The sequence below is a fragment of the Triturus cristatus genome, chromosome 7 (genome assembly GCF_964204655.1).
Source record: "Triturus cristatus chromosome 7, aTriCri1.1, whole genome shotgun sequence".
Lineage (NCBI taxonomy): Eukaryota > Metazoa > Chordata > Amphibia > Caudata > Salamandridae > Triturus > Triturus cristatus.
In genome coordinates, this window is record NC_140590.1 from 1347350036 (window position 1) to 1347372793 (window position 22758).

Genomic DNA, 22758 nt, shown 5'->3' on the forward strand with positions numbered 1-22758 from the left:
GAAGAGACTCCAGCGGATCCAGAATGCCTCAGCCAGACTCATCCTCGACATCCCACGAACCAGTCACATCACCGGACACCTGAGAGACCTTCACTGGCTCCCCGTCAACAAAAGAATCACCTTCCGCCTCCTCACCCACGCACACAAAGCCCTACACGACCTAGGCCCGAGCTACCTCAACAGCCGGATCAACTTCTACGCTCCCAAACGCCACCTCCGATCAGCCAACCACGCCCTCGCCGCCGTCCCCCGCATCCGAAGAGCGACTACAGGAGGAAGGTCCTTCTCCTACCTGGCCGCCAAGACCTGGAACTCCCTCCCGACCGACCTGCGCCTGACCCAAGACCACCTCTCCTTCAGGAAGAAGCTGAAGACCTGGCTGTTCGAGCAGTAGCGGCACCCCCCCCCCCCCCAGCGCCTTGAGACCCTACGGGTATGTAGCGCGCTCTATAAGTGTCATTGATTGATTGATTGATTCAAGCTTACATATGTGTTACTTAGTATACCATTGCAGGCTATAGTGACTAGGGAGAGGTGACTGTTTCCTGGAACATCTTCAAACTCTGGTGCATTTAAACCTTACATAACATTGACTTGGTCATTTGTCTTACCCCGCCCTCCTTCATTTGAGTTTCAGAATCAATATATGATTTTGAGGAGCGATCAGCCTCTAATAAAATTCTCCTGCATTTTGCCCATTTGTGCCAAGTTTTAGGGTGTTTCTGTGGACATCCCCATGCCTGGTACACCACAACTTCCAGTCCCATACAATGGTCCATCCCTTTTTTCAACACTGCCTGGGACGGGGGGACCTCGGCCTTCCATGCCCTGGCTATATCCCTTTTTGCCAAGGTCAGATCCAGATGCTAGAGTTTCTGTATCTGTTCCCTTTCCAGGACCATCCATGACTTGTAGGAGGATCAATTTCGGGTCTAGTGCGATTAGCCAGGAGAGGACCTGTCTCAGGCAAGACATCAGGCTACGACCTGTCCAGTATTGAGCAGGCCACACTGTATGTAGGAATGTACCCTCCTCTGTGTAGCAGCAAAGAACACTCCTGGTAGGCTATCACCCCCAAACACCACAGGTGGTGTCTTTTGTAGTATGCTCTGTGGAGATATTTGAGTTTTATTAGTCGGTGTTTGGCAGATATAGCTGCCTCTTGGGTGCCCCTAAAGCCTCAGTTCAGTCATCGTTTTCTAGTGTTCCAATATCTACCTCTCTGAGAACGTGTAGTGTGTCTGGGATTTTAGAGATGAGGGACTGATATATTGTTGCTATTTTGTGCTCACCCAGAAGACGTTTACCCTCCAGTGGCTTGAATTCGGGAAGAGCTGGGCAGGTTCGTGATATGGGGGTAAGCTCATGGCAGGCTTGCAGATGCAGATGAAATTGGCTTCAATGTAATTGATATTCTGTTTACATCTCCTGGAACGATTTCAGGACCGTACCACGCATCACGTCCCCCATACAGGAGATCCCAATAGTGTCCTACTTTCAAAAGTCCTCCAGCTAGGCCACCTGCCACAGCATGCATCCCTGCTAGAGTGGTCCGCTTAATAGAGTGGTCCGCTCGACCAGTCTCCGCCACCATCCCATCAAACTAAGGGGGTGCTTCATTAGATTTAAGACCATCTGGGTTGCTGGGGGCAGGGCGCCTATCACCCCCATACAGATAAGCGAGCAGGGGAGTGTCTCCCATCGCCCACTTCTCCACCAAGTATGTTTAATCATTCTGGAGGTCGTACCACCAGTCGTGATAATCAGTAGGTGCGATGCAGAATAATAGGAGCGCCTGTCCTCCCCGGCGATACATCCACAGAAGCTGGATTGGAAACATTTACTTAGGGTGTTACGGAGACCCCCACAACCCCAGTAGTAACCCACTGAGAACACCATTGATCTTGCAAAACCAGGACTGCGGTACGGCATATGGATAAGTCTGTAACTGGTTCAGCAGTCGGGGTAGGGAGACCATTTTAAAAATGGGCGACCTGCCAGTCCACAATAGCGACAGGAATGACCAGACCTTCACCTCCTCCTTCATTCGGGGCATAGCCGGCTCCAGGTTCCAGGACCACGAGAGGGACACATAAACCCCCAAATATTTAAATCTGCCCTTGGCCAGCATTAGCCCCGACGCCTAATTTACGACTTGTGTAGAGCCACTCACGGTGAACACTATGGATTTCGATTCGTTCATAGTATCACCAAAAATGTGCATGATCCGTGGCCCAGAGGTCTTGGGGTCGGTAAGAAAGAACAGGACGTTGTTTGCATAGAGGGCGATCCTAATAGACAGCCCACACTCCATTCAAAGCTACTCACCTGAGTGTCGATCCTGACCCACATAGACAGGGGCGCGTTAGTGGGGACAGAGGGAACCCCTACCATGTCCCCCGCTGAATTGGAAATGGATCTGCTAGGGCTCCGGCCACTAACCTCAGCCATCAAGTTGGTATATAGAAGGCACACACAGGAGCGGCGGAGCAGCAGAAATATTAACCTTAAGCTTTTTTTTGAGTCAGTTTCTACGTTTTTTTTTATGTAAAGGAACATATTATCCCATTTCCAAACTATAATGTCACGTTAACCTATGTTTTTTTTCAGAGAATTTCTATTGGTTTTTTTTACGTAAAGTGAGTTCATTTTCGTGCACGGCGTGAGTGCAGGGTCTGGGCGAAGACGGATAGGTCCTGCGCCCAAACCTGCGCTGTACAAGGCCTTTGGGCGTGCGCTTAGGGGGTTTGCCAGAGTGCAAAGAGAGAAGAAGGTACTCTACCTATATGTTTCAGTGTATCATCTCATTGGTATACTAACACTTAAACTAGACCTACAAGCAAAAGTTTCAAAAACTTTCAGCACATAGCCAAAGAAGGATTCATTCGTGTTTTATTTTTCACTTTAGTCAATTTCAGAGGAATAAATTCAATACATTGGCTTATTAGTAAAAATAACATCAAATAACAATACACAAATATGAGTAGGACCCAGTCACAATCAAACGCACACAAGCTGACAAACTTATACCGGTATCATATCACACCATAAAAACAAACATCATACATCTACACATAAAAATCTAAATGACCAACTGGAGGTCCAAGCAGCCACAGTAATCAATATATGGACGAAAGCAAATGAACATTCAATACTGTGCTAAATAGTACATGTTCGAATTTAAGGAATTAGGGCTTGGGTGGACCTCATGGAAGCGCTGACGCGCATTTCGGTGAACGCACCGAAATGTTGGTGCCACCTTCCTCAGGGCAAACAAGGAAATAGTTTAGGTTTTTTGCTGGGACCTGTGAAAGCTATAGGCGTGGCAAATAAGTCAAAATGAAGACACAGGCGGAACCGCTCTGGCCTCGAAAAAACGGGGGTCAGTGCGTTTACTTAAGTAGAATCTGTTAGGGATATTGAGGACTCGAAGTCAGTAACAGAACTTTCAACAGTGAGATTTCAACGGCGTAATAATTAGATTTCGATCCCAGGTAAGACTGGGAGAGCAGGGATTTATATGTCGATAAAGAGAGATTGCAAGGGCAACATCGGGTTATCCACGAAGGTACTCGGCGTGGCAGTAATTAGCGTGCCTGATAAAGCGCGAGCCAAACGGAAAAACGCCGCCAGTTAAAGGGACTCCGAGAGAGGTGAAGGGATGTCCTCACGCGAGGGAGTGGAAGTAAACGACCGGTCCGGGGAACCAGAGTGCAACACACCCCACTGGCACCCACGGCTGTATTTTTAAGTAAGACTGACAACTGACTTTGTCAAAAGGTCGAACACCAAAATATAAAAAGTGGGCCAGTTGGTTTTATCAAGGGATTAGCATATCAACATATATAAAGCAGAGCTATTCTTGTTGGCAAAAAAATCACCAATGATTATAATCAAAATGTATGTTTATTTAATTCATACATTGCAGTTTTTAATAAAAGTTAGTAATTAATTTATATTTAAAAAAGAACATGTTTTGGAGTCTGTCTTTTAACATCTTCCAAATTGCAAAATGCAACCATAAAACAACTATAAGAGTGCCCAGAACTTTTCTTAAAGAGCACAAAGCTCCAGCTTTGAGCACTTAAATATGGTAAGCTTTCCTTGGGTTATGAATTTAATGACCCAGGAGACTTTGTGTTATTTTTAATGTTGGTGGGGACTGCTGCACTCCCTTTGGCCCCCCACAACACCAAAATGCTTGGTGGTGCTCTTGCCCCTACTAGGGTCATCACCGGGCTCCATAAATATACAAGTAAAGCCTTCACAGGGCATTATGGGGCACTCCTCCTCTGGAGCAGTGAAAAATGAATGAGTGGCTCCTGCATGGAGGATGCATTGGAGAAAATATGTGTTTCTGCCCTGGAGATTGCGGGGATTGTATGCCCGCACTCTCCCGGGGAGAAAACAGCAGTGTTTCAGGTGATGGGGTGCCTTGGACGCTGCTTAGATCGGGCCTCAGGGGATGGAATTCCTGCGGCGCATCTGTGGCACGTAGAGGGCAGCCCAACACCCCCTGCCCAGCAATCAAACAGCCCCAGGGACTGGGGTCCCCAGGGCTCAACAGTGGCTCAGGAAGGGTTGCTGCATGCCCCCTCCCTATTTTTTTTTTTTTTTTAATCGGCCCCAGGGGATGGGGTCCCTGAGTCCTAAGGTGGCTGCTGCCACATCTTTATTGATGTAGTGGCAGTCAATCAGATCAAACTATTTGATCTGTTGGATTTGCAGATCCTCTTTAGCTTGGTATGTACAAATATATTTGCCCCAGGGTGGGAATACCTGGACCCCTAGGGCCCTTGGGGGAGGTGGGAATGCGGTTCCACAGATATCATTCATTTTTTTTTAAATGTTTTGGTGGAAGTCGCACTGGCTCCAGTGCTTCTGTAACATTTAGCCCTGGGCTGGGCCAGGCCCCATGGCCATGAGGAATTAGAAAAAAGAGGAGGGCACACAGGCCCCCCTGCTGTGGTTTCATAAAAGCCCCGGGGACCACCATCTCCCTGGGGCACTGCTTTTAATGTATGTGGGCGTGCTCACATACATTAAACCACCTCCCCTCATGGAGGCATGAATGGCCCCGGGGACCATCACCTCCCGAGGGCCATCTCCTGCAGGAGGCAGGGGGCCGGCAGGGGCCGCGGGGTCCTTAAGGTTCCCCCCGCGGTCCCCAATGTGGTTTGAGATGCCATCAGTGATGTCACTGACCTTGTCATGAGCAATGTAATATGTGATGTCATTAGCTGTCCATTGCGGGGGTCGTAAGTTATAGTTAGCTCAGTTAACTATAACTGCTTAATTTCTTGAGTTTTGTACAGGTGAAATTTGACCCTAACTACAACGTCCCTGTAAACCTTTGTTTTTTTCAGTGAATTTTCAAGGTTTTCCTAATTCTATTTGTTAACTATAACATCCCTGAAACAGTTTTTTTTTAAATGAATGAATATATATATATATATATATATATATATATATATATATATATATATATATATATATATATATATATATTCACTAAAAAAACATAGGTTTCAGGCACGTTATAGTTAGAAATTAGCATTTAAAAAACCATAGAAATTCACTGAAAAAAAACAGGTTTCAGGAACGTTATAGTTATTTGGACATTTCACTTGTACAAAACCATAGAAATTCAGGTGTTCTAGTTAGTTCAGCTAACTATAACTCTCACCCCCGCAATGCATTGGTGATGACGTCACATATTACATCATTCATGACATGGTCAGTGACATCACTGACGGCATCACTGATGACATCTCAAATGACATCACTGATGACATCATCCAGTGACTGTGTGTTTCCGTAAAGTTTAAATTTGTTTTATATATATGCCAAGCTGTATTGAAGAATGAGTGGGTGTATAAGTGTCTGTATGGAGGATTTTGTAGGTACATGACTGACTGTATAAGTGAGTGATTAAATGTGTCTTTCTGAATGCATGAGTTAGTGACTAAACTGTGTGATAGTCTGTATCAGTCAGTCTGTTGTTGTGTAAGCTGCTGCATGGGTTGGTGAGTGGCTGCAGGAGTGTCTATATGGGTTATTTATTGGTTGTCTAAGTATTTGTATGGCTGCCTGAGTGTGTGTGTGGGTGGTTGGGAGGTATGTGACTGTGCATAGATGTGTGAGTGGTTGATTCACTAGGTGTATGGGTTCAAGAGTGCATGTGGAAACAGTTGTATGGGTGGGTGAGTGTGTATGGGTGTGTTGGTGAGTGAATGGATGTCTCAGTGGTACATGTGCAAGTAAGTACATATGTAAAATGCAGTATGTGTGAGTGATGGTGTATATAAATAACTATACGTGAGAGTCAGTAATTATGAGAGTGGCTGCATGGATGAGTGTTTATTTGTATCAGTGATTCTATAAGAGAGTAATTATGTGGTAGTATCTGTATGAATAAGTCTGACTAGACTGACTAGGTGTGTGAGTAACTCTGGATATGTGGCAGTGTGTGAGTGTCTGTATAGGTGTATGAGTGCATATGATAGTGTTGTATTGATGAGTGACTGTATGGGTGAATGAGTGGATGCGTGTGTAGACCTAGGAATCAGTCAGCGCGTATTTAGTAACTGGTATTGATGTGTCTTTTTTTTCGAAAATGGTAGTCTGTATTTTAGAGTGGGTGTATCAAAGGTTATATTCAGGGGTGAGGAGGTGCATCAGATTTTCACGTGGATGATGTCATCAGTGATGTCATTTGAGATGTCATGAATGATGTAATATGTGACATCATCAGCAGTGCATTGCGAGGGCGCGAGTTATAGTTAGCTGACCTAACTATAACACCGGAATTTCTATGGTTTGTACGAGTGAAATGGCCAACTAACTATAACGTTCCTGAAACCTATGGTTTTTTCAGTGAATTTCTATGGTTTTTTAAATGCTAATTTCTAACTATAATGTGCCTGAAACCTATTGTTTTTTTGTGTGAATTTCGATGGTTTTTTAAATGCTCATTTCTAGCTATAATGTGCCTGAAACCTATGGTTTTTCAGTGAATTTCAAAGGTTTTTTTAATTAAAATTTGTAAGTCTAATGTACCTCAATCCTATGTCTTTTTTAATTTTCTTTACATATATATATATTAAAAAACTGTGAATAATTTTTAGTTAGGAAAACTATATTCATTCTTTATACAGAAGTCGCGCACCCTTCACGCATCCTACACGATGGCTGCGCGCATTCCGGTAGCCATTTTGAAAAGTCGCGCTAGGGTTGCGACTTTGGCGTAATTTGTAAAGTATGAAATATCTTTAAATTAATTATAAATAAAAGTTTTCCTTTAAGTGTTTTTCTAAATTTATTAGTAAAAGTATTTTTAAAGTATTATTTTCAATATAATTTAGACAAAAGTAAAGTTACAAAATGTGCGGTGTAGCCGCTTAATGTGCGCAACATCTCCCCACGCGTATTTCCGGGGTCGTTCCGTGATCGCGCTGAGATCGAGACGAACTCGAGACTTTGGCGTACTTTTAAAGTTGAAAAAGTGACTGTAGAAAGTTTGAATATGATATTAGACTCAACAGTTTTGCTAATATAATTATTAAAAGTTTATAGAAATTTTTATTTATAGTGTATAATTATATAAATGATTTTCGCTAGTGCACGAAGGGTGCATGACGATTGCGTGTACCCTATGCGACTTCATGTCAGCAAAAGAAAAAAGGAATCTGATTGGTTGAAATCAATTTCATTGTGAAAGAGGGAGGATCCATCCTTCTGATTTTTCCCTTACTTTTTGTCCTTGATAGAGAGAAGACCTGTTTCTTGCTTCTCTTTATATTGATATAACTTTTTTTTGTGTTTGTTTATTTTTAATACAACTATGGCTTCTAGTTTTGCCGAAGTTGATCCACTTGCAGTAGAGGAGGAAGAACAGATGCTGCAGCAGAAGAAGAAAAGAAAGGAAAGCATTGTTTGGTCCTTTTTTAGTGTACAAGAGGACCTGCGATGGATGCCGCTTCTGCCTCCCATAACCTAGAACAGCACAGTACGGTCAAACTGTGGTGGGACGCACACTCGTCGACCTCTCATGGCACTGCTCCACACTTCGGGGAGGACGCTTTCCATTAGCTGTGTTTTCTGATGACGTGTCGCGCCGGCCCCGTCCAACAACAGAACTCCTTTAGATCGAAACTGACTCTTCTACTCTCTCACCGGAAGTGAAACCAGGCCACGCTAACACTTTCACAATACAACATCCGGGAATGCACTTTTCGGTAAAAAAACACATTCCTTCCTCCTATTCAAATAAAAGACTCACTGAAGAACAGGGGCCAGCTTCGATCGGTAAACAGCTGTTACAACGACTTTTTTACTTCGCAATACCATTACAACGCATGCATTACCATGCATGCGTTGTACAACGCAAAGTCATTACTGCGCATTTTTTTTTAGAACGCATGGTCATTTACCACGCATGCCTTTACAACGAATTTCGTTGTAAAGGTATGTATGGTAAGTGACCATTCGGTCTAAAAAAATGTAGACGATCCACGTCGCTGTAAGGAAACATAGGCTGTTCCGTTTGCTCACAACGACAAGCACCACCCCAACTATTTGTTGGTGGCATTTTTAGAAAACAAAATTAGCTTTCTTGCACAGCACTTTTTTCCTATGTTTTCCCAAAAACAAAATATAGTTCAATTTTGGCTATTTTCTCGGTTTACTCAAGGGAAATCTACAAACTGTGGATACCTTTAGAATCCCCAGGATGTTGGGTAAAAAGAACAAAAGCACGAACTGCCTCATACATCCGCTTCTACCATTTCAGCCTGCCAGACCATTCCCTTGCAATTGCATTATTAATTCAACTTAGCAAGTATGAGTGCATCTGATGCCTAAAACCTGTATGGTTTTCTCTATCTGTTGTGACTTTATGTATATTAACTAAGTACTGAAGTACGTCCGGTCTACAATAATTCTTTCTTCAGGGGCCGTTAGGCTTTGTCTGTAACTTCCACATCCACTTTCAGTGCGCTAGTCAGTGCTCTCATTAGGTTTAGGTGCTTGGTTTCCAACTCTGTATTTTTTACTGTGCATCCACATTTTATTTGTCAGGTTTGTCTGTTGACCTGCTAAGAAATTCAGTATGCAACAGAAAAATGAGTAATATCGTGCTGTGCGAGGTGAAGGTCGCATGAATAAGTTAATAAGTGTGTCTTTTTCTTTCTAAGAAAAATCCGTGTTATCCGACGGAAGCTGAATGACGTGTTTGACAGAGCATCATTGGATGAGGAGAGGAGGCTTTTCATGTAAGTATACATGTACAGTGATGCTACAGTTATATATTTTATACAATACTACGTTCCTTAGACATATCTAAAGGTAGAACAAAGTTACAGTACTGTACGCTCTTCCTTTGTTGTTTAGGGGCTCTTGTTCAACAGAATATATATATATATATATATATATATATATATATATATATATATATATATATATATTCACTTAAAAAACCATAGGTTTCACACATGTTATAGTTAGCTGGACATTTCACTCGTAAAAAAACAATGAAATTCCCCCGTTATAGTTAGTTCAGATAACTATAACTCGCGCGCCCACAATCCACTGCTCATGACGTCACATATTACATCACTCATGACATGGTCAGTGGCATCACTGATGACATCATCCTTGTGATAGAGTGGCGGTCGAACGAGTTATAGTTATCTGAACTAACTATAACGGGGGAATTTTATTGGTTTTTTTAAATGTCCAGCTAACTATAACATGTGTGAAACCTATGGCTTTTTAAGTGAATTTGTAAGGTTTTTTAAATGCTAAGTTATGTATGTATTATTATATTTTTTATATATTTATTTTACAATAAGCTACCTATGTATATAGTTATAGATTGACTGTATCCTGTCATATGGAATGGCTCGTTTAAAATGTTTTTTTTTTTTTTTAAGGTTTTTCTCTTCAGGGACCCCCTGACAAAGTCTAGGGGGTCAGGAACTCTCTACCCTGCCCCCTTTTCACGTTCTCCACCTTTCTTTTTCACTGTCACACACCAAACACACAAAATGGCAGCCGACACTTCCTGATTTCGACCGATTCGAATGTTGACTGACATGTCGCGCACGGTGAGCGCACGGTGCGCGACTATAGATATTTATGTACTTTTAAATGCAATTTTCTCAGGAACTATTGAACAGATTGACACCATATATGCAAAAGGCACATGCCTGACGTGAGGACTACCTCTTTGCCAAATTTCAAGTAATTCTGTTCAGCCGTTCGGGCTGTACCTTCGACTAAAGGTCCTATGGGAAAATGCATGGGGAAAGCGCGTTTTGGGACCCCCCTTTTTTCTCAGCCCCCGCTTGATGAATCACCCCGAGACTTTCAGGGTAGGAGCTGAGCGGAGCGCCCCATTAGTTTTGAAAATTTCGCGAGGATTCGTCAACCGGCGCCAAAGTTATTCAAAATAGAATTTTCAGATTTCCTATGGAAACACGGTTCTAACTATAACTATCTACTGGCGACCGCCAGTAGTTATATATATATATATATATATATATATATATATATATATATATATATATATATATATATATATATATATATATATATATATATATATATATATTGTGTGTGTGTTTTTATTTACTGATTTATTTATTTAAAGAAATTTGTTTTAGATGCATGCCAACACCCTGAGATTTTTCAATGCTTATAGTGTGGTACATGAACCCGTAAATCTTAGTAAATTGTGTTAACTGCTCATTTTCAACGAACGTCACACCTTCAAAAATGCGCATCTACCCATTTTTGTCAAATTTTTGTGGAATTTATGGAGCCGATTTATCCTCTTACCACAGTATTGTGCCTGGGCCATACGAACCGAGTTGTACTTTAATTAAACTGTAGACAATCCCACGGATATATTTATTTATTAAAAGTTGATAGAATAATAGTCTCTTGTAGAATCAGTGCCCTATTCTGAGGCGACTTTCTTTATTTTGCTCTCACCATGAAACTACGCGCTGGAGTGGCTGAGATAATTGTAGGTAGTCTAGAGGTACCAAATGCAACTTCTTCATGTTTGATAAATGGAGAAATTCCTGTCAGCATTTTTAATTGTGATAATTCGCAGTGCAGCACTTCTTGAATTTGTGGGCTAAGTCTCAGTTTTTTCCACTTTTCACTTGACAAGTAGTGACCAGAATTGAGGCAACACATGCCTCCTTGCTTCGTCCAGCTAATGATAGGCCCGTGTATTTAGAGTTTAGTTTCAGCCAGCAGCGCGCATCCTTTGGTTTCCGAAAGCTCGTTGTAAATTGACTAGCAGTAACACTGGTAAAATGTACATTTACTGTCAAAGCAGGCGATTCTGATCAGTCACTCTTCTGCAAATTTCTTACCTCATGAATATGCAAAAGCCACAGATTGGGTCCTAGCAATATCACTCAGTACTTCTCTGCTGTTCTGCAAGTTTTGTCGTGGCTCCTGCCTCACAGGAAGTGACAACTCTAGACCACATACAACAGCACTGGTGCAGTGGCATCAGTTTCTGTTTTTCCACGCTACACATAAACAAGTCCGGAGCTCTCCTTCAGTTTCCAAGGAATTTGTCTAAATTTTGATGACCCCTTTTCGTCAGACTCGTTCATATGTCACCCCCGAAGGTGTAGGTAGGAGTTTAAACACTTAGCATTGCCATGAACAGATGCCCCTCTCCGACTCTGAAGACAAGTACATGTGGTGGATGTGTCATCATCAGGATCCCTCGCCACGTGATTCAGGAGCTTCCCTGCATGTAGTGAAGATGCTGGTATTCCTGCCCCGACCCTTAATGGTGCCCCAAATCTGTCCCTTCCCCCTCCCTTAAGTAAGTCTAGAGAGAGAGCAGCCTTCTAAAGCGTCACCTTATAAATAGCACAAAAAACATCTTAGGCCCTCTTTTTCCTGTGCTAGGAAACAGTCTCACTCGTGAGATCATTTTGAGAGTCAGCGCAGCCGTTATCAGATGCTGGCTACTTACACATCTTCTTTGGAGCTCATACTGGTGTTGAAGAACCTTCAGCCAGAGCTCCCAGTTCTGTCTGCCAGTTGGTCTTGGATTGAGGCATTTCAAAAGACATTTTGACCCTTTAAGAGCTCCCCTTTCAACTCTAGGCCCCGTTTGTCTTCAGAAAGGGCAGCAGTGAAATGTGTCTTCCTTCCGGGCGTGATGGCATCCTGAATCCTCCCAATGGTGCATGCCCAGTGGGGAGAGAGGTCCCTGTTGTGATGGCTTGGACGACAATAGTTCCGGCATCAGGGAAGCTCTATGCTCAGAGGTGGTGAAAATCTTAAGCTCAGTCCTTCCAAATCTCAACTGGTGAACATATACTTCCAGTCTCATGGTGCGTCGCCACTTCGGTTCTCCTCCGTAGCAGATCACTAATGTAGCATCCTCTCGATAACATTGCCGCTGTCCACCACCACTGAAACAAGGTTGAGTGGCCTCCTGGAGCCTGTTCTGGAAGGGTGTGTTTGTGTGTGTATGTATGTCAATGTACTCTGCTCTCTTTCAGCTGGCAGGTCATGTGGGAACCGCTTTGAATGTGAGGGCGGAGCCTTTAGTCGTTTGAACCTGGAAGATCACTAATGAAAACTCCACCCCAATGTGTGGCGAGCATGGTCCTTTCCCAGCTGGCACCGCTGTGCATTAACCTCTTTGCCATGGTACTAAACAGGAAATGTTCTCTTTTCTGCTCCTTGCACGTCCCACTACTTGCTTCTCCTGGGAACTCCTTTGACTTCACTTATAATGGGCCTACTTTACTCTTTTCCTCTGATACTGTTTAGCTCATGGTCTGTGCACAAAATGCACGAGGGCGCTTCAAACTGGTTCTCATTGACCTTTACTGGAGGAGGAGGATTTGGTAGACCGGTCTGTAAAAACTCACTATTTCTCCTCCTCTTCGTCTGGACAAAGCTGCGGTGCATTCTCATCCACCTCATTCTTTGGATGCTTTGTCTCCGTGCGTGGAGTTTTATCAATGCAAAGAGAGGCTTTTGGTTTCTCTCCAGTGTTGGTGGATGTCATTTTGACTGCCTAAAAACTGACTACTGAATATGTTGATACTGAGCACCTAGGCGAGTTTATTTCTTGGTGTCAGGCGGCAGTCAGTCAAGCGATCTGTGGTTTGTGCTTTCCTCTGCTCAAAAGGCTTTGACAGCCTCTGATGTAAAATAGTACTTAGCTACATTGGGTGTCTTCCTAGTAAGGCTTCATTTCCATTGCCCCTCGTGGCTTCTATCTTGAAAGGTTTGCTGCATATATTTCCATACATGCCATTTGTTGTTCTCACACTAGCAGGTAAATGTGGTTTTGACTCTCCTTGTGGAACCCCTCATTTGAGCCATTGTTTTTCTGCTCTGTTTGTTTTTCAACTCTCTGAACTGCCTTTGCAGTGACGGTTGGTTTGACCTGTTGTGCATCTAATGACTAAACCTCTATGATTTTTTCTGTCCGGTGAAATGTTGGCCCTGATGGTCCAGACTCCTTTATTTTACCTGGACAAGTTTGCCCCATCTACTTGCCCCTTCTGCTTGCCCCAGATGGTTTCTGCTTTTCACATAGGACATTCTATCCCTCTTCCTTCTTTTTTTGTCCCTTACCATCCTTCCAAGGATTGAAAGTAGTTACATACACAGACTTGACACTATTAGTGCTGTTTGTTACATCAATCAGACGAGATCAGCTTAGGTGGAACACCACTTTTTTGTTTCTTTTGCTGGGATGAAGAATAATGAACAGTGTCCAAAGATGTGTTTCACATTTGGTCACTCTTTGCTTAAAGGCTACTACGCCTTGGCTAAGATAAAAACCCTAGTTGGCATTTTTACACATTCTACGAAAGCTCTAGCTCTTCTGTGGCCCTTTTCAGGTGTGCCCATGAGGCTGATATTTACTGAGATCTCACTAGGTCATTGCTGCATATTTTTGTCTAGCATTACCATATGGTGGCTTTTACGAGGAGTGATGGCCTCTTCACTAGAGCTGTTGTCCATGATTATCTGATAGAGACTTCTAGCTGCAGATTCCTTACCTTAGAATATTCCCCAGGCATTAGACTGGATCTGTAAAATCTTGAGCTCTACCTCTGCATGCTAGTAGGTGGTGTCGATCCGCTATATGTCGGTGTCGTGCGCGGTGCCTATATAGACTCTAGCTCAGCACTCTGACATAATTTCTTTCCTTGCCATTGTTTCCGATCTGGAGAGCTACCTCAGTACAATTTATTGACAATTTATCTGATGTTTTGTCGAACACTTTTGAGTTTTCACTCCCAGTGTGCTTATAGGGATGTCATCTAAAAACCTGTGGAGTTTAAACCCGGTGGCTTCTGTTACAGGTAGATGTCTGTGACAGATCCTACTTGGTTTGCCTCTGGTGCCTGGAGCCAGGCCATGACTGCCCTGACTGTCACACCATGAATTACAAAGCAGTTCTGGAGTGCTCCTGGAAGCTCTTGGTCACTAAATAGCAGTCTACTCCTACGCTCCTGGTCACCCAATAGCAGTCTACTCCTACGCTCCAGGTCCCAGGCCCATTCGCACAGCTGTTCCTGGTGCTCACCATCATGCTCAAAGTTGTAGGGTAAGTCCAATAAGGAATCAAAGAAATATTAAGAAGTCAAAACGCTCTTCGACTTTGCTGCACCAATCCATATCTAAGGAAGTGGGGTGGGAACGTTGCCACAGGTCTAGGCCCTGCTCCCACCGTCAGCCACGGAGCCTGAGTATAGATCTGCCCTGCACCGCACAGAATTTCCCAAGGCTAAAGCACCCTGCCCAGTTGAAAGAGTTCTACGAGTCCAAGCACCTCATATTTGGGCGGTCTGCCCCTCGGGATCGCCTTCCAGCCCACAGGTTCGGCAGGTGCTCCCACTGAATCCCAGCGGGCGGATTCGCCCTCAGCACCAGTCGGGTCCTTTGGATCCTCTCCCGTATCGGCTCCAGTCGAGAGGCCATAGCTTTTCCCAGGGCCTGTTCAGTGGTGCCGTTCTGAGTTGACCCTATTGTTATACCTGACTCCAATACGAAGCTGGATCAACCTCACCCGATGTTGACTTTGGTGCTGGCTGGGAACACGACCTTCCGAGTCGAAACCAGGGCCTACATTTTTCTCTGTGGGTAATACGATCTGGTAGGATATGAGGATCCTTATGGTTATCCTAGCCCCTTAGAAGATCCCATGTGTAACTGGTAAGAGGAACAGGTGGATAGATGCCAGTGGTTGGGACCTATCCCCAGATACTAGCTTAGTTTGTCCTACTAGGGTGGCTACAGAGGTAGAGGGTTTCGTTTGCCCTGGTGTTCAGGAGGGAAGTTGAGGATCTGGACCTTGCGCTACACTCAGTGGCAGAACAGAGGTGCTTCAGCCTCCCTTCTAACGAAGCCCTCACGGATGCCCTGCTCAGGGCATGAGCCAAGCCCTGCACCAGGGCTTCTGCTGTGCACAGGATGATTGCCTGCCGATATCGCCCCGCTCTTGGGGACCCAGCTTTCCTGACCTAGCACCCCAACCCAGAAAGTAAGGTTGTCTAGATCTTCAAGTCCAAAATTAACCCTGGCGCGTTCCCTACCACTCGATCAGATAAGGAATCTAAGAGGCTGGACACCTTCAGCAAGAGAAGGTTCTCTTCTGCCATCCTCGCACTGCGGTCGGTGAACACCACATGCCTCTTGGGATGGTATACCCATACAGATTGGCAAAGTTCACCATACACTTCAGACTGGATACGACCGACTCACTGGGTGGAGCGATTGCATCATCAGTGGCACTCCGTTGCCATGCCTAGTTGAGGTCCACTGGCTTTTCGAGGAATGTCCAACCATACTTTATACACATGCCCTTCGATGGCACCCACCTTTTTGGTGAGAAGGCAGACTCAGCCCTGAGTGCTTTTAGGGTATCACCCAGTCCATTGTGACTCTCCACAGCCGTGCCCTGCACTAGGCCCATTATCCCTTTCGCACCCTTCGTGGCTAAAATAAGGGCTACCAACTGTCTCCTATTCCACCCAGGCACCACAGCCAAGAAGCTCCTTAGTCCTTTTGAGGCCACGAAGGTGGTTCCCACATGCCCCGTAGGACCCAAGGAAAGCAATCTACTTAGTCCGCCACCATCCCTGACAGCCACAGCCTCAAAACCCCTTTAGTTTGCCCTATTACCTTCATAGACAACTGGTCTGTGGCAGGGAAAGGCACTACCTGCCCGATGGCAGGCCATAACAAACAAATGGGTGCTTCAAATTGTCCAGCAGGGGGGTTACACCCTCCCATTCACAGAATCCCCGCCGTCCATGCCACCATCCATGGAACAGCTGAGAACCACCTCACTCTGCTACGTCAGGAAGTACAGAGACCTCAATTCTATGCTAGACATGTGCCCTCTCCTGTAGAATGAGAAATTCAAAATGCTCATGTTAGCTCGGGTCCTGTCTGCCCTGAACCCCAGAGATTTTCACATACCTGTCCTGCCAGCCCACAGATCTTACCTGTGATTCGTGGTGAGCCACAAGCACTTTGTTTGCCGTGCTCTCCTTTGGCCTTACCAGCACCTGTCGTGTGTTCATGAAGGTGATGGTGGTAATTGCAGTTCCACTGTAGAGGGCAGGGGTCCCAGTCGTCGCCCTTCTCCAGACTACAGCTGATCTCCAACACTCGCTGAAGTTCATTATCAACGTGCCAAAGTCACACCTGACTCCTTCTCAGACGCTCCCTTTCATTGGAGCCCTTCTGGACACGTTGCAGTTTCTGGACTATCCTTCAAAGCTGCGAGTATGGAATATTCTGGCTATGATTCTGGTATTTCAGCCTCTATCTTGGATTGCAGTGTGATGGACTCGTGGCATATTGCACCCTGCAGGTAACGCATGCCCTCTGGCATAAGCGGGCTCCTGCAGTGGCACCTGAAGTCCCAGTGGTCAACAGCATCAGGTGAGTCTCTCCTTTCTGGTCAAGATATTGAAGGGAACTGCAAAAGAACTGCAGTGATGACTGATGAACCGCAATTGAGTTAGCAGCAGACCTCTCTCCCTTCCCATCCAGAGATCACAGTGGTGACAGATGCTCCCCTTGTTAGTTGGGACGGCTATCTGGGAGAGATGGAGGTCAGAGAACTCTGGTCTTCGGTGGAGTCCGGCCTCCACATCAACATGGTGTAGCTCTGGGTGATTCTTTGGCATTATAAGCCTTTCATCCTTTGATCAAGAGAAGGCAGGTGAAGGTCTTGACTGACAACTCCACTCCCATGTGGTACTAGAACAAACAGGGTCATGGACCTTTGTCAAGTGGTCCTGCGTCTCTGGTCATGGTTAGAACGTCGGGGCATTTCACTGGTGGTTCAACACCTGGCGGGCTTGCTGAACACAGAGCGGACAAACTAAGTTGCAGATGCCTAGCGGATCACGAATGGCGTCTCCATTCGGAGGGGGTGCAAGATCTCTTTCAGCAGTGGGGAGAGCCTTTGTTAGATCTGGGTGCCACCCCTAAGAATGCTCAATGTCATCAGTTTTGCATGCTAGAGTTTCCAAGGTGACTCTCACTCAGAGGCGCTTTTTTTTCGAGTGGAGCTCCCGCCTCCTGTTCACCTATCCGCCAATACCACTTTTGCTCAAAAGCTCTCAAAAAGATCAGGAACGATCGGGCTCAGGTCATTCATGTGGCTCCTGACTGGACACGGAGTATCTGGTATTTTGTGCTGCTAAGCATGACCATTGGTCCTACAGTCATGCTGCCTCTTTGGGTGGATCTTCTGTCACAGCAAGAGGGGAGGGTCCTGCACCTGAACTCACGCACCCTCCACCTTCATGGGTAGAGATTGATGGACAACAGTTCACAGCTTTCAGTCTTTTTCCTGAAGTCTGTAATGTTATTCTCGTAGCCAGGTGTCCCTCCACCAAGTCGGTATACGCCTGTCATGGGGACAAGTTTGTCTCTTGGTGTGCTTCCCCCAGCGTTGACCCCCTTTCTGCGTCTCTATCCAAGGTTCACTTGTTTGCTTTGTCCCTGCAGGGCTCAGCTCTGGGCTCAGGTAAAGGCTACCTCTCTGTCATCTCAGCATTTATGTGGTTGCTGGACAAAACCTTCTATCTTTATGTCACCTGTTGTGACTAGGTTTTCTAAAGGCTTGCAGCATATGTTTTCCCCTATGCCATTCATTATGCCTCAGTGAGACCTCATCCTGGTCCTCACATTTCTCATTTTCTCATGTGTGCACCAATAGAGCCTCTACACAACTGCCCTCTTAGGCTTCTGACAATAAAAACTTTCTGTCCCTACAAGGCTTACAAGCTCACTCCACTAGATTTAAGACTGTGACCACTCTGTTAGCACACTGCGCCCCAGTCCTAGACATCCGTCAGGCAGCAACGTGGGATTCACTGTACATGTTTACCAAGCACTACTGCCTGGACAGTCAGGTCAGTTGGGACGGGCATCTAGCCCGTTTGGTCCTGCAGTTCTTTATTTTTTGATTGGCTTGCAAGTCCTACCACCGGGGAGATATTGCTTGGGTATCTTTTACAAGGAAAGGAATCTGCTTTTAAAAGCCTCTATCAGATGATCAAGTTACTTACCATCATTAACACCTTATCTGGTAGAGATTCTATCTAGCCTCAGATTCCTAACTGATCCTTTACAGGGCCTTAGTTTGTCACACCAGTGGTCAGTTCGCATCGTGGCTCCGCGCTTCTGGTGTGCAAAGTTGCAAAAGTAACTTATGTTAGAGTGCCAAGTAGCACCTATATATGTACTGCTCACATCATTTCTGTCACGGACAACGCTGACGTGGAGCTGAACGACTCTACCTACCGGCATGCTGGGGATACTGCTCGAAAATCTTCCGGATCCAGTCTTATGCCTGTAGATATTCTACGGTAAGGAATATGTGGCTGGATAGTCTCTACCAGATAAGGCATTACCGAACGTATGTAACTTGTTCTTAGTGCCCCCTTACAGTTTAAGTAGCGTTAAAGACTTTTCTGATATGTATAATGGGTTTTGTCCAGTGTGAAAAGGTGTTCTACGGTCATAAACCCTTATTAACAATCTATTTGTAGCATGTGTTTGCGTAGATACATATGCTTAGCATTATCCTGCCATCTAGTGTTGGGCTTAGACAATTACAAATTGTTTTTCTTCGAAGAAGTCTTCGAGTCACGAGGTATAGTGCCTCCTCCTTCAGTGAGTATTGCGCATGCTTCGACTCCTTTGTTAGATTGTTTTTTTCCGCCAAAGGGTTTGGATGTAGTTATAGCAGCTCGGGACCGAAGCTTCAATCTCCACCGAGACCTTCATAGGCTTTCGTTTTTTTCGTGGGACCGAAAAATCTCAGATCAGGAAGATAGCAACTCATGATATCAACCTCTTCATGTCACCCGCCTGAGCTCGACCCCACGTTCTTCAACTCCACCTCCATTCTACAGGACTACGTCCACAAGAGATGGAAAACACACCCTTTGGCTTTTGCCCTAATTGCCACACAAAATATTTCAGACAATACGTACATAAAGTCTGCAACCTATTTTTGTCACCGGAGCAGTAAGAAACCTTCTGTAAGGCGTGTTTGCTGTTCTGCTAAAAAACAAACACTTCGGCAACGAAAGGAGCGTCGTTGGGCCCATACAATTATGCTGCAACGGGCTCCAGATATCTTCGGGGACCATTCACCAGACCCAAGGCAAGAATCGTAAGACTCGGAGGCGCCAACAGATGTACAGATAATGCTGACTAGCAGTGGGGACAGTTCGGACTCCAAATCTGACTCCATACAAGGCCACGTGAGTATCTAAGAGAAAGCTGCCCAAAACCCTACCAAACCACCCTGACTGGCTTTCTGAGCCCCACTGCCTTCGGGCTGTGAAGGTCTCCATCAATAGGCACACAAACACAAGACCATTACGCCTAGAAAGCCTTCGACTAGCGTCTAAAAATTTAAAGCGTTAAAACTTCACACGGCATATACACCGAAACAAGATTTATTGGAGCAACCGAAGTTAAACAAGGACTCTGAGATGAAAAAAAAAAACATGAGAGCTGAAAAAAATCTTGGAAACAAAACATGGTTTTGCCTCAAAAGCTTCGGCGTCGAAACCGACACATAAGTTGTCGGCACCATAAACAAATACGCATAAGGCGGCAACAAGTAAAACAGGCTCTCCGACACCCTCCGCATCTTCCGTGTCAAAATCAACAAACAATACTACAGAGCCACAGAAAAAAACAAATAGTGCCCATTCTTGAAAGCATACAAGACAAGCTAGATAAAGGATAAAACACTCTCTTTGTAAATCCTCATACTGGGAGGTTAGGTACAAAAAGACCACCACCTGCTTTCGTCATACTTCAGAAGAGGAAAAAATATGTTCGAGGCATATGAGCTGCAGATTGTACACTTAGCATAGATCGCCATCTGGTGTTGGGCCCGGATGTTTGCAGTTTGTTTTTCTTCTTGGACAATGTTTGGAAGTCACGAGTTTGGTGACTCCTCCTTCGGTCCGTACTGCGCATGGGCTTCGGCTCCATCCTCAGATTGTTTTTTTCCGCCATCGGGCTCGGATGTGATACTTCGTGCTCCGGCTTCGAACTTCTACGGTTCCAGCCTCGACGGAAAATCCTCGTTTCTTCGAGTTTCTTCATCATCATCTTCATTTCTCGAAGCGGCACTTTCTCCATCCCGTACATCGGCACCGGCCTTCGGGCCCTCCTCGACTCCGGTCCCGGCCGATGGAAAGGACTCCGTTCAAAAAGTGCCCAAAATGTGGGTCTAAATTTCCCCACACCGACCTCCATCAGGTGTGTAATCTTTGCCTCTCTCCAGAACACGAGGCCAGAGACTGCCCCGCCTGTAAGTCTTTTCGATCGAAGAAAACCATCCGGGATCGAAAAGCTCGACGCACCATGGCGCACTCATCGTCTGCAGCTCCACCGGACATCTTCGGAGACGGCGCCGAAGCTTCGGGGCAAATACACACCCAGCAGGAGGAAGACGTCGTCAGCGCTTCCGAGGCCGACGACTCCGACGTGGAGGACATCACACCGGCGCAGCGGGTCGTGAGTACTGTGCCCCCTCCCACCCCCGCGCCCAAAACCAAAGAGACTCAGGTTACTCCCTCGCCTGCCGGCCTGGGCAAAACCAAGACCAAAGCTTCTATCACCCCACCTTCGGGCCCGGTGTCGAAGCCTCCAAAGTCTCACGGCAGCTCGGGATCGAGCCAGCCGACGCCCGGTGCCGAAAAACAGCATCCGGCACCGAAGAAAGTAATATCCAGCTCGACTCCGAAGCAACCAGTGCCGAAGCCTGAACTCTCGGTGCCGACCAAACACAGACACAAATCTGTCGGCACCGACGCTCCGGCGCCGAAAACTCCTTCGACGCCGAAAAAACCGGAGGCCCCAAAAAAGCATGCCGCACAGAAACCATCGAAGCCCTCTGTTCCGAAATCACCGGTGCCGACGGACGATTCGGCACCATTGGCTCTGTTTACACCAGACCCTTTACAAAAGACTCTGTCCAAAGATCCAAAGACTGGGCTATTGACTTTAATTATCAAGAAAAGACGCCTTGATACTCCGGCTCCTCCTCCACCGCCCAAACGGAAGGACTCTGCTACTTCTCCCCTCAGAGTGCCCTCCCCACTACCGCCTCCCCTACCTCCTCCACCCCCTCCCCCTCCCAGGTCTCCGCCACCTTTACCTCATTACTCTCCGACCCCGTCCCCAGATCCGGATGACGGGGACCCGGACAATTACCCGGCGGACACCCCAATGGATCCCACTCCACCGGGGACCCCAGACCCATGGGAGGATTACAATAACCCTGATGTACCCGATATACCTCAGGACGACCTATACCCATCCAGGCCGTCTCCTCCAGAGGACTCCTTAAGGTTTCATCATTTAGTGCAGAGAGCAGCACACTACCATGGGGTGGACATGCACACTGAACCAGTGGAAGACGACTTCTTACTGGATACATTTGACATACAGGACAAATCCACATCTATTTTACCCATGCTTAAGGGTGTCACCAAGCATGCCGCAGAGGTGTTCAAAGACCCTGTCAGGGCCAGGGTACTAAACCCTAGAATAGAGAAAAAGTACAAGGCGGCACCCACAGACCCTGTATACATTAAGGGCCCTGCTCCCTTAGATTCCCTAGTTGTCTCTACAGCTAGAAAGCGGGCTAACTCCCAGTCCTCAGGAGAAGCCCCACCGCCAGACAAGGAATCCAAACTCCTAGACGCGTCTGGCAAACGCACCGCATCTCAAGCTGCAAACATGTGGCGCATTGCAAACACACAAGCGCTACTTGCGCGCTATGACAGAGCACACTACGACGAACTTGAGGCTCTTATGCAGCACCTTCCCGAGAAACACAAGCGTAGGGCTCATGAGCTAATACAGGAGGGTAAGCTAATTACAAACACCTCCATTAAGTGTGCCCTCGATGCAGCCGACACTGCTTCTAGAGCCATAAATACCAGTGTCCTGCTTCGTCGCCATGCCTGGCTCAGGATCTCAGGGTTTAAGCCTGAAGTCCAGGCGTCCATACTCAATCACCCCTTTGACCAACAAACTCTCTTTGGGCCCAAGGTAGACGAAGCGTTGGAAAAGATGAAAAAGGACACAGACACAGCAAAGTCTATGGGGGCACTCCAAACACAAGCCTCTAAACGTTCCTTTCGACGCTCCTCCTTTCGTGGCACAGGCAGAGGCTTCTCCACCGATAGCACC

The 22758-nt window shown here is 45.9% G+C and overlaps 1 protein-coding gene across 5 annotated transcripts in view; it reads left to right on the plus strand.

Annotated features, from left to right (window-relative positions):
- GSS (glutathione synthetase) overlaps positions 1-22758 on the plus strand; it is a 651892-nt gene that overhangs the window by 301495 nt on the left and 327639 nt on the right. For all 5 annotated transcript variants that reach the window (XM_085619008.1, XM_085619005.1, XM_085619007.1 and 2 more), the window contains one exon: positions 9195-9272. In XM_085619008.1, the coding sequence (XP_085475134.1) occupies positions 9195-9272 (78 nt within the window). The remainder of the gene's footprint in view (positions 1-9194; positions 9273-22758) is intronic.